The sequence below is a fragment of the Notechis scutatus genome, chromosome 2 (genome assembly GCF_049901735.1).
Source record: "Notechis scutatus isolate UNSWTSFEM ecotype Mainland chromosome 2, rNotScu1.2, whole genome shotgun sequence".
NCBI lineage: Eukaryota > Metazoa > Chordata > Lepidosauria > Squamata > Elapidae > Notechis > Notechis scutatus.
This window is the reverse complement of record NC_142010.1, coordinates 123433747-123446625: the sequence shown is the minus strand read 5'-3', so window position 1 is coordinate 123446625 and position 12879 is coordinate 123433747. Positions and strand designations below refer to the sequence as shown.

At 35.4% G+C, this 12879-nt stretch overlaps 1 protein-coding gene across 5 annotated transcripts in view; it reads right to left on the bottom strand.

Moving 5' to 3' along the window:
- LOC113417418 (cholesterol transporter ABCA5-like) overlaps positions 1-12879 on the bottom strand; it is a 48024-nt gene that overhangs the window by 2531 nt on the left and 32614 nt on the right. For all 5 annotated transcript variants that reach the window (XM_026675811.2, XM_087956054.1, XM_087956057.1 and 2 more), the window contains 13 exons: positions 12564-12677; positions 11935-12069; positions 10399-10464; positions 8978-9069; positions 8053-8176; positions 7271-7388; positions 7073-7164; positions 5470-5645; positions 2678-2753; positions 2491-2585; positions 1674-1793; positions 1413-1562; positions 87-166 (listed from right to left, as the gene is read on the bottom strand). In XM_026675811.2, coding sequence (XP_026531596.2) covers positions 87-166; positions 1413-1562; positions 1674-1793; positions 2491-2585; positions 2678-2753; positions 5470-5645; positions 7073-7164; positions 7271-7388; positions 8053-8176; positions 8978-9069; positions 10399-10464; positions 11935-12069; positions 12564-12677 — 1438 coding nt within the window. The remainder of the gene's footprint in view (positions 1-86; positions 167-1412; positions 1563-1673; positions 1794-2490; positions 2586-2677; positions 2754-5469; positions 5646-7072; positions 7165-7270; positions 7389-8052; positions 8177-8977; positions 9070-10398; positions 10465-11934; positions 12070-12563; positions 12678-12879) is intronic.

The following is a 12879-nucleotide window of genomic DNA, read 5'->3' as shown; positions in this document are numbered from 1 at the left end:
TAGGATGATGTTAGTGATGATAGACAAGATTAAGGTGGATAAGTGAGGTTGAAGATTCTATTATACTTAGAAAATTAAATCCTTACCTTCTTCCAGTTTAGAAAAAACCAATGCAAGTGACTGGACATCTTCTTTTGGAATTTTATATGCCAAAATTGAAGCAAAGCTGTAAAAAAGTTTTTTAAAAAGGATAAGCCTTAACAAGAAGTACATAGCTTTAGCCATATACAATAATTATGATTATGTACACAACAATATGAAATCACAGCTGTTTGTGCTTAGCTGAGTTGGCCTTCATATGCATTTAATTCTTCTCAAGAATCTAGGATTTTATAATGTATTGGTGAAGATCCAAACATTGTGGCCTTTTGTAACTAGCAGATAGAATTTTTGTCAATGCACAGATTTTCTGATTTTTTCCCCAAGATTTTTCTCGTATGGTTCCCAGTGTGCCAATAACTACTGGATCCACCATGGCCTGTTTAGGTCATAATCTTTCTATTTCTATTTTCCTATCTTGATACTTTGTAATCTTCTCCAGTTCTTTGTCTTCTGTTTTACTATCTCCTGCTATTGCCACATCAGTTATCCTTGCCTTCTTCTTTTTAATCACAATTAAATCTTTATCAGTTTGTATTCAGTTTGTATTCAGAAATCCCACAATATTCTAACCTGTTCGTTCTTGATTACTTTCTCAACTTTATATTCCCTCCAATTGTTCATTACTAGCATGTGATAATTCTTGCAGATGTTCCAGTGAATCATTCTGGCAACTGTGTTATATTGTTTATAATCAGTTTTTATGATATTGTTGCACCAGCTATATATATTCTATTACAACTTCTTTATTAAAAATACAACTTTATTCTGCAGCAGATTACAGTAGTTATAAAAATATACAATAAATGTAAGAGTAAAGGAGAATAAAACAGAATTAAAGCACTGATTTAAACATGATTCACAAATATTAAAGGTGACATTAGCTAGGGAAGGCCAACACAAAGACATATTTTAAGATGCATAAAATATCTGGCTCCTTTAACTGATTACTACATTTTTATATGGTTTTAATGCTTTTATGCACCCAGAGTCACTCTGAGAGCGAGATAGGAGATACCTACATTTGACTAATAAATCACAGCATAGGTTTCTCAAAATTAGCAATATGTGATTAAAGAAGATTACTTTACCACATATAGTGCAGTCATGCTGATTTAAATAGCCTCAATGGTAAGTAATAACCATTGTTTATAGGAAAACTTAGGAAAAATTGTGATTGATTTATGAAAGATGTTAGGTAAGTTCCTTATGTGTTCTAAAACCCTATTTTGCCTTTAAATAATTCAGATTATAATAGGCCTAATTCTAAGACTACACATGAGTAAATCTAGAATTAATCCATCAAGCTTTACCTTTTCAGACAATTTGCATTTGGAAAAATGCTCAAAATCTTCCTTTGAAGGTATTCCTTCTGCTGTGTTTCTGGTGTTTCTTTTAATTTCATTTCTAAAAAATATCCCCTGCCAAATTTAGTCTTGAGATGTTGAACTGTTCCAATGTACCTATTTATTAGGTGGGGAAAAGATGAGGTAGATAGATAATGAATTCAATATTCACTATCATGTTTTAAGTTTCATTTTTAAAGAAAAAAAAATAAGATGCTAAGGAAATACCTTAACTTTCCAGATACCAAGACAGCCACACGATCACAGATTGCCTCTGCTTCTGCCATATAATGTGTTGCCAGAATAGCTGCTCTCTCTTTACTTTTAAAGGCTGCTCGGATTGCTTTCCTGTACAATATAATGCACAACTCAACAAAAAAAGAACAGATTCCTTAACTAAGCCTGTAAATGGTCTGATTTTAAACAACGCAGTCATGTATAACGATGTAAAATCATCTCCTGGCCTCTTCACAAACTTGGGCTCCAAGGAAAGGCAAAACTTAGCACTAAATGTTTGGTTTTCTGGACCATGTAGAATGATAGAGCTACCTATGAAATAGATGGAGACATCCTTGCCGAGTTCTATGGAGAACCTATACAGCTGTCTTTGGGAATATTTAAAAAAAACTCTATAATTGAACCAAGAAATTATCTATTCACTTGTTTAGGAGAAAACTATTCTTATTTCTCTTCCTCCTTTCATTTTTCTGTACAACTATCTTCCACATTTCCTTTTCCTGTTCCATTCCATTCCCTTTTCTACCTTTTTTTGTTTTCAATCTGTGAACTTTCTGTTCTCCTGAATCCCGATCTCATTTCTTTCCCTGAAAGTTTTGTTAAGCATTTACAGGATTTAAACTTTGATAAATCCTTGAATAATAGTTCAAATTTCTCTCTTGATTATTGAAACAAGAATTTAGAAAGCCATGATTTTGATAGTGAAAGAAGAATAACAGGCTTTACAAAACACTTATGTTAAATTACAACTTAAATTACATAAAAAGCAATATGATATTTTCTTCCAGTATTATGGGAGGCTACTTACCACATGTGCTGTATTGCTATAGGGTCCATACCAGTGGATGGCTCATCTAATAGAGTGATATGAGGATTACCAAGCATACTTAAGGCAAAGCATAACTGGAAAATAAAAATTCAGAAGTGATTACTTTGCTATCCATTCACTTTATATAACACAACTTGCACCATCATTTTTTAAAAATAGAAAATACCTTTCGTTTGACTCCTGCACCAATTTTTTTCACTCTCTTTTGTAGATGTTCCTTAAGGTCAAGTGCTTTGGAAAAACTGTAAAAAACAAGTACATTTTATAGTCTTGAAAGAAGAGTATTAATAAGGTGTTAAAATGTGCACATTTAAGAAACTGCAGTCTGCCTCATAAAAGCACAGAGCATTATAAAATGAGGGACAGGTAGGATAGATACAGCACAACATGTTTAATTAACATATTTTCAACCCCCACTTTAGGAGATAAAACTTTCCCAAGTAGCTAACAACTTAAAAAAATATAATAAATGTAATTAATGAAAACCAGTGATAACAACAAAGCATAGATCACCAAGAAAGTTTAGAATGAAAAACACTTTCATCACAACCATCAACATCTCTATAAAGAGAATTGGGAGAAGGCCAAGAAAAATAAATGAATACTGTTTTTTTTTTAAGGCTGATAGTGTTGGCTTTTGAGCGGTGTCACTGTTTTGTACAGTCCAAAGGTATGGAGCCACATAATTTTTTGAAATACCTTACAGCTGAAATACACAAGCTTTCATTTAGAATAGAATATAATTCTTTATTGGCCAAGTGTGATTGGACACACAAGGAATTTGTCTTGGTGCAAATGCTCTCAGTGTACATAAAAGAAAAGATACATTTGTCAAGAGTCAAGAATCATAAGGTACAACACTTAATGATAGTCATAGGGTACAATAAGCAATCAAATCATACTAGGAAACAGTCAATATAAATCTTAAGTATACAAGTTACAAAGTCAGTCATACAGTCACAAGTGGGAGGGGGTGGGTGATAAGGAATGATGAGAAGATTAACAGTAATAGTAGTGCAGACTTTGTAAATAGTTGGATAGTGTTGAGGGCATCATTTGTTTAGCAGAGTGATGCCATTCGGAAAAAACTATCCTTGTGTCTAGTTGTTCTGGTATGCAGTGCTCTATAGCATTGTTTTGAGGGTAGGAGTTGAAACAGTTTATGTCCGGGATGTGAGGGGTCTGTAAATATTTTCACAGCCCTCTTTTTGACTCATGAAGTATACAGGTACTTGATTGAAGGCAGGTTCTTGAGATTTTTTCTGCAATCCTAATTTTCCTCTGAAATCTGTGTCTGTCCTGTTGGGTTTCAGAACCAAACCAGACAGTTATAGAGGTGCAGATGACAGACTCAATAATTCCTCTGTAGAACTGAATCAGCAGCTCCTTGGGCAGTTTGAGCTTTCTGGGTTGGTGCAGAAAGAACATTATTTGTTGTGCTTTTTTGATGACGTTTTTGATGTTAGGTGTCCATTTTAGGTCATGTGATATAATAGAACCTAGAAATTTGAAGGTCTCTACTGTTGATATTATGTTGTCTAGTATTGTAAGAGGTGGTAGTATGTGAGAGTTTCTTCTAAAGTCTACCGCCATTTCTACAGTTTTTAGTGTGTTCAGTTCCAGATTGTTCTGGTTACACCACGAGGCAAGTTGTATAACCTGCTGTCTGTATGCGGATTCATCATTGTCACGAATGAGACCAATCACTGTTGTGTCATCTGCAAACGTCAGTATTTTAACAGATGGATCATTTGAGATCATTGGTATATAGGGAGAAGAGAAGTGGAGAAAGCACACAGCCTGGGGGGGGGGGGGGCTGTGCTAATTGTACAGGTATCAGATATGATTCTGCCTAGCTTCACCTGCTGCTTTTTTTGCTAGTATAGAAGCCAGAGTAATATGTTTTCATTCTTTCATCAAGTCTGATAAATATCAGACATACTACTTATACTTATTTAAAATTCTCATACAGCACTGTTTCCAAATATTTTATAGCAGCAATAACTATAACCCACGAGTCCCATTTGAAAACTTCAGCAGGAAACTGCAGAACATTGGTAGCAAGATTTTCTGCTCATTTTGGTTGGTATTAAATCTAAAGGCAGTTTTAAGTCTACAGGATTTATATATGTATTTCTACCATATGTGATGAAAGATCTGGTATTTTATTGAACTCAAATATAAAATATAAAGTAGTTTCATAGTAATTACTGGAATTACATCTATTATGGTTAGATGCACATGGTTTTTTATTAATTATTAAATAATTTTGTTCAAGGAAAATTATGAAATATATGTACAAGAATGAAGAAACTGAGATATTCTTGGTAATAATATAATAAACTGATGGTATGTGCAGGCACCTTGACTTGCATTAATCTGTTGCAAATATAGCAATAGCACTTCAACTTATATAACGCTTCACAGTGCTTTTACAACCCTCTCTAAGCGGTTTACAGAGTCAGCCTATTGCCCCCAACAATCTTGGTCCTCATTTTAGCCACCTCTGAAGGATGGAAGGCTGAGTCAACCTTGAGCCTGGTGAGATTCAAACTGCCAAACTGCAGTCAGTCAGCAGTCAGCAGAAGTACCCTGCAGTACTGCACTCTAACCACTGGGCCACCGTGGCTCATACATGTTGATATTGAACTATATGCAACTGAAGTTTATATTGAACTATATGCAGCTGAGCTATTACCAATAAATAAATATAAAATAATAAATATAAAATTGAAATGTGCCATTAAAAAAAATAAAGTCATTATTTGGTGAAATGGCAGGTAGTAAATAAATAAGTATACAAAAATACCAAATGTAAATAAACAGCCAACTATATTAGAATCTTTATAGCATATATAAAATTTTAATATAATCAGTATCTTCAACAAGATTGTGTCATTGCATAATAAGAGAAAATGCAATTAATGTATACAAAAATTAAATAGTTGAGATTCTTACCATTTTATGACTTCGACCCTATCACTAGGACTCATTCCTTTGATTGCTCCATAAATTTCAAAATGTTCTTGTAATGTGATATTAGGCCAAAGTGGGTTTGTCTGTGGACAGTACCCCATGTATTTCATGGAATTATCCATGATATTTTCACCTAAACAATAATCTCCCATCAGAACCTGCGAATACAAGAATCTCTTCTCAGTATTCGTTCATAGTGTTTCCAGTTAAAGGAGGCTGTGAAAAGCTGAATTAACCAAAATCTTAATGTTAAATAAATATAACAGACAAAATGCAACATTTTATTTTATTAAAAACGTATTCTAATGTAATATAAGCATTTATCTAGGAATTTATTTTCCAATAGTTTTTGTTCTTTATTTTTAAAAAAATTGATTCATTTAATTGCTTATGTCCATTCCCATATTCTATTGATTGTTGGGATTAATAGACAGGCATGATATTCCCCTCTGAAAAAAAAATCGGGGCCGGCCAAAAGAAACCCCCTCACCGCGCGCCAAGAAATCGCTGCCCAGCTCCCTTTTCCTGCCGCTCAGCAGGCTCCGCTTGCACCACCCGGGCTCCGCTCGCACTGCCCGGGCTCCGCTCAGGTATCCGGCTGGGGCTGTCAGGAGTTGCTACTGCCGGCGCGGCTCCGCACGGCTCCAGTCCCGCGTTGCCTCGGGAAGAGAAAGGCAAAACCAGGAGCCGCTGCTGCCGTTGCAAAGCGCCGCCGCGGTTCTTCCTTTTTGCCTTTCCCTTCCTGAGGCAACGCAGGACTGGAGCCACGCAGAGCCGCGCCAGCAGTAGCAACTCCTGACTCGGGGCCTCCGAGGGGAGGGGAAGGAGGAGAAGAAGGGGGGGAAAGGGGGGGCGATTCCCAAAAAAATCGGAATTCCGATTTTAATCGGAAGAATATCATGTCTGATAGAGTGCATCAAATCTGTGCATACAGCCACATAAAGGATGAATCCATGTGCTCAAATATTGTCAACTGCACAGATCTCTTCTATGTTATTGATGCACAGATCTCTTCTATGTTATTGATGCACAGATCTCTTCTATGTTATTGACTGAGCTATAAATCAAACTATATGTATATACCACCTAATTCGTGATGGCTCTGATTAGTGTAAAAGTTAAAAACACATTCAATGCAACACAAAGAAGGTAATAACTCAGAGGTTCATATACCAAACGCATTAGTAAAATTACCATCAAGGCATGTATCTCTAAACTGGGGCCTAGGAAAAGAAGCAACTCAGACCACCGGGGGGAGAGAAGGGGAGATAATTTCAGAGGGCAGGCTCTCTGACAGTGAACACATGCTGCTTGGGTCCCATCAGATGGGACAATTTTGAAGATGTAAATATTTGGTTATCCAAATGAGGTTTAGGTACTTTTGTGCTAGTTAGAAATAAAATATGTACTTCAACTGATATTCTGTCATTAACAATGCTGAAATACATATATTTCAATCAGAAATATCCATTTCCGTTGCTTGGAAAGTACTGTGAATCTGAATCTTGTGGATGGGAACTCAATAGCGATTAATAAGCAAAAACAGTGAGAAAGATTTGACAAAGATTTGATCAAAATTACATACTTGGCCTGAAGTTGGTTCAACTTCTCCTGCTAGAATATTAATCAAAGTAGTTTTCCCAGCTCCATTGGGGCCTAAAATTCCAAGAACTTCTCCTAAAAAAGAAGCAAAAAAAAAAGGGAGGGGGACTGGTTTTTTTTCCAACAAGCTAATTGTTTCTTTTTGACAAAATAATTCCATAGTAAATAATTTGAAAATAACCTTTCTTAACACAAAGTGAAAGATAGTTAGTTGCCACTTTTTTCATTTTTCTTCCAAGAAGGAAATCAGCCTTTCCATCATACTCTTTATGTAAGCTGATAACCAATACTGCAGGTTTCTAAAGAACAAAAAATAAATAAATGTTGAGCTTACATTGAATCAGCATGTATACAAGATGCCCAATAATGTCATTATTTCAAATGTCATTATTTCTTTTAGTCAGCATGATTAGCCAATATGTAGGAATAGTTTGAATCCTTTTCTGTTGTTATGAGAGAGATGGACATTGTAAAAATGAAAATGGGTGCAGGGTATCTCAGGCCAGTTCCATTTGACATTTCTCTACATACTCCTGGGCCCAAGACTGAGAATGAGGGGAATAATATGGCTGGTTCAGGGATATAATCAATCCATGAAGATCAGGTAAATGATAAAGACCCCTTTGTGCTTTTACTACAGGTTGCTTTCTCTGATCCCTGGAGAGATTAATTCCCAGTACAATTTCTGTTTGTGTTAATAACTGCAAATATGGCCTAGCCAATTATTTCTTTTCTGGGTTATTCTCGATGGAGATTTTCAGTCATCCAGGTCATGGTTGCCCCAAAAGTGCTTTTTTAAGAGACACATGCACTTTCTTTGTTTTTCCTTAAAGACGTTCCACTTCTCTCTTGTCTTTAAGGAAAAACAAGACAATTCCAGTTGCCTCTTGAAAAAGCACCTTTGGAACTTTCTGTGTTATTGTATACATAGTGATATTAGGATGGGAGGATTAAGACATTTACCTCTTCACAGTCCTGGCAAGTTATCATCTCTTTAACTTTCAGCTTTTCGGCCATAACATCTTCATCGCCATCGTCTTCATGTGATACATCTAAGAATTTACAGGCTTTGAGCCGCGTAGGAGCTCTGGATAGGAAAACATATCCAATCTCTGCTTATGAGATTTCTAAATAGACTGCAAAAAGATACTATCTAATAGGCCAGACAGTAAGCCTGACCCTATGGGCAGTTCTATTGACCAAAGCTTAAGATCCTTGCTGCCAAATGAGAGTGTGTTCAAGACTTTGTCATTAGGTAGCACTTTCTCACTTCATTGCGGGGATTCGATAGTTGTGAACCTTCTCCCCACCCTGACTCTGGGAAGGAACCCTCTAAACAAAAACCATAATGAAGAGTGGCCTGATCCATGTTCCTAGAATTACTAAGGGCTATTCTGACTATTCTGAGAGAACAGAATGGGTGAGGAGGTAGTCCTTATAGAGAAATAGCATAATAAAATCCTGCTCATTATCTATACATTCATTCGTCACAATAGGAAAAATATTGCTGGATGCAAAAATAATCCACCAAACAGAAATGTGGGAGAGGCCTAGGATGCCACAAGGGATTTATAAAAGACAGAGTAAATTTGGAGATGCAAGGAGGGAGGGAAAACATTCTGAGAAACATGGATTTTCCTTGGTCAACAGTCTTAGCAAAGACAGTTCTGAAAAAGCCAAAAATCTTGCTACTTTAAGAGAACACTCAAGACCAGTCTAGCCACACCTAGAAAAGATATCTAATACATTGGTTTCAAATCTTTATGGACAAAAAGCTTCAGTGACAGGTGTTTTTTTTCTCAAAGAAGCAGCTTTTTGTTGTCAAGTTTTCCTTTGGAAAAGTAATTTCAATACTGATTTTTAAAAGAAAAAAATGCAGACTACTTGCCTGAAGAAAGTGTCTGCTCTCATTGATTTGCCTCCATGCTTCACCTCAAGGTGTCGCAGAAGAAAGAGCCAAATTATACATTGCAAATAGGGCTAAAAGAAAGAGAAAAAACAAAATGCAACATTAACACAGTTTTGCTCCAAATTACATTTTAAGTAATTATATAGGGAAACTTTATTGCTTGCTGATTTCTGCTAAAAAGAAAACACTATATTGCTATATTGACAATGTGAAACACTGTTGAGGTAATTTCAGCTTAAAGCTCAATAGAGACAGTTGAATTTTGCTCAGAAAATGTGTATGAAAAATCTTATAATATTATAGGCTTTTTTCATTTATTTCTTATACTTCATTTTAGCTCATATACTTTATTTCATATACTTATATGGCCTTTCCTCTTACTAAAGTGACTCTGGCTAGTAAGCAGGATTTAAAATTAAACAATATAACTAATTATAAATGCTATGTATGACCACAGTTTAACAAAAAGGCAACTGAGAATAAAATCTCAAAACAAACCAAACCAATTAAGCTTCACTAACTTCCTGATTCTCATGTCTGGAGAGATGTTGACTATTTTCTGGCAGGCCAGCAAAACAGGGGCAAATCTAATAACAGGTAATTAAATATTCTAGAGAGGGCAGGCACTGAAACTAAAAGGGACTGGGCTTTGCCAATGTTTCTAATGATACATTGAAATGTATTGATATCTGATATTTCAACTTTGACATTTTTTTTCCTTGTACTTCATTACCTTATTCCTAGCCTCCAAACTTGTTATGTCCTTATGTTCTTCCAAAAAATTTATAATAATATACTAAAAGAAAACAAATAAACTGAGGAGAATCCTTACCTTTCATTGTATCTTTTTCATTGCTATCTGAATGGTGCACCTAGAAGTATTTATTATTTATTTTTAGAAACTTATAGGGCGCTTCCTTTTTTTTGCTAAAAATGTTGGACAATGTTTAACTTTAAATATTAAGAGTATGATTAGTATAAAGTGTATATATGACAGGTTGTGGTTCTTGTGCTGGATCTGAAACTGAAACCCAGTTTTTTTCAGTTGTATTAATTGAGAGGAGCCTTTTAAAAGGCAATATGTTGCTTTTAAACACAGCTCCTATTAATCAGGATATAATACTGTAAATGGATTTCTAGAATATAATCACTAAATCAGGATATATTTGACAGTAAATCTATCTAGAGCTCACCAAACTATGTGGCTTTCACATGCCGACTGTTCTGTTGAAGAGGGGTACATTATCTTTTGTTAACATATTGCACATGTTGCATGAGTTTAGAATATAGAATGAAGAATATAATAATCCTATTCAAATTATAAACAAGAAAAAAATGTACCAAAAGTTCTTCAAATGTATAAGATTTCCTGAATTCTGAAGAAAAAATAGGATTCTTACCGCTACTATTGAAACCAACAATCTTTCTGAACTTCTTTCCACTTTTTGGCCAATCTTCTTTGTCTCCTAGCAAGATAATAATTATTCCAATTATTTTTTCATTTTTTTGGCAGATCATGAAGATGATTACTTTTTTTTAAAAAAAACAACCCCTTCTTATATTTCAACAATCATTCATACTTCGGAATATAACAGCAAATCTTTTCTTGATTTGATTTGGAATTCTATTTAGCAAATCCAACTATTTTCCAAAACAAGCAGTGTGGACTGTAGGTCCACTGATAAGGTGCTGTAAAACTTGTCCATCTGAAGATTCCTAATAGCTGAAAAGACATTACCAAGCAATTTTTGAAAGTGATTAGAAAAGGAAGCATGTGAACCTGGTGTTTGAGCAAGAATCCCTTGGTTCTCAGAGCTCTAAAGCTGACAAAGATCATTGCCTTATGGTCTTACAAGGTGTAAGAACATTTGTGAGAGATCGCAAGTCCTCTCCTTGCTCAGAGAATTATAAAGAGCTGGGCTGTTTGCCAGCTCTTTATTCTGTCATGGTCATTGGTCTTGTGAAGCAGTCTTTAATTCGCCATTTCTTTCCAGGAAGTCCAAGGCTATTTAATTCTGAGGCCAAACCAGAGTTCTTCAGCTGCCATGGAACTCTTCAGTCTTTGACTGCTATGTAACTCTTTGGATTCTTTCTCTGGATACATTTACTGATAATCTTCTTCCTCTGACAATTGAACATTGGGCATTGTTTGAAAGGGCCATCTCTCATTTCTTACTTGGTGGGTCCTTAAAAAGATAGGGCACGTGAGAGAATGATAGGAAATTCTCACATCAAGGCTGTTCTTACCCATAGCACTACAGATATCAATTTGACTACAATCAAAACAAAAATAAGTTTTGATGAGGACAGTGGAGAACAGTGGAGAACAGTGGAAGCTATATTTACTCTATCAACACCTTGATATCTGTAGTGCTTGCCTTTTTATATAAGTTATATTTTAGAAGTTTTAATTCTGAAATGAATGGAAGAAGTTCACATACGAAAAATTTTCAATACAAAAAATTGAGAAGTGATCAGAATTCATAATGGTCCTAATTTAGCTTAAAACTAAACATCACATAAATCATTTCCCCTGCCTCAATTATAGGGGAAATTGTTGTTTTGAAGACATATTATGGTTGTTTATCGTAAGTTTTGAAATGTATAACATATATTGAAATTTAAGTATAACATGCGGGTCCCCAACCAGGGGGGGGGGGGGGGGGGGGGGGGGGGGGGGGGGGGGGGGGGGGGGGGGTTGGGGTGGGGGTGGGGGTTTTTGGTTTTGTTTTGGGTTTTTTTTGGGGGTGTTTTGGGGGGGGTTTTCGTTGTGTCTTTTTAATTCACCAGGGGGGGGGGGTTTTTGTTTTGGTGGGGGGGGGCCCGAAAATTAGGGGATGGGGGCGGGGGGGTCAAAAAGGTGGGGATCACTGACGTATAGTGCTCTTTGGCACACTAGAATTCTGAATAGTGAATTCAGTCTATAGTAAACTTACCTCTAATAAAGTAAGCAGGCACCCGATAAGAGGGTAGATTGGAACGAAAATACAAAAGGACATGTGAATTATAATGGCTGCTGTATACCATTTTATAAATGCTACATCAGTGACAATAATACAGATCAAAGCTGCCTGAAAGACAAAACAAATATAATCATAATAAAACTCATGGGGAAATATCAAACAAGAGTTCTTCTTGTCCCTGTGATGTTCCACATTAATGCTGAGACAGTTTGGAATATCTTCAGTGTACCTTCTGACTCTTACAAAACCCACAGTGGCTTTAACAACTTTATCATGGTTGTTAGGACAGAATTTGTGTGATCCCCATAGTAGATAATGAACTACAAGGACTGGGATGGTACATTATGCAAGACCTAAACTGGACATTATGACTTAGACAACAATGATTTGATTCATTGTAATAAATGAAACTCAGAGAAAATACACAGGTATACATGATGTTTACTGAAGACTAAATAAGAATAAGGGCACATACGATTTAATTTTTTAAAAAAGCTGAAGTCATGTATATTCCAACATGAAGGTGTATATGTAAACAGAGAAACAAAATTAGAAATTTAAATAAATGGAAAAAACAAATTAGGCTCTGCCTGTTTACTCACAGTTGGAAAAATGAATGACCAAAATTCTTTGGTGCTTTGTATACTTTTAAAAGTGAAAGAGACAACATAATGGAACAGAATTACTGAGGGTACATAGCCTATAATGCAAAAAGCCTGCAAGAAAAGAAAATACATTCATTAATATATAATTTTATACATGTTTTCAGTTTTTTTTACAAATTATCCTAAAAGATAAAAATAGTGAGAAGCTGAAGCCATTAAGAATTGTGCAAAATGTCTTGAATTCAGAACTATTTCAAATTTGTAACTTTTTAAAAGTTCAGATTAATATTTTCTGAGTGAAATATTGCATTTG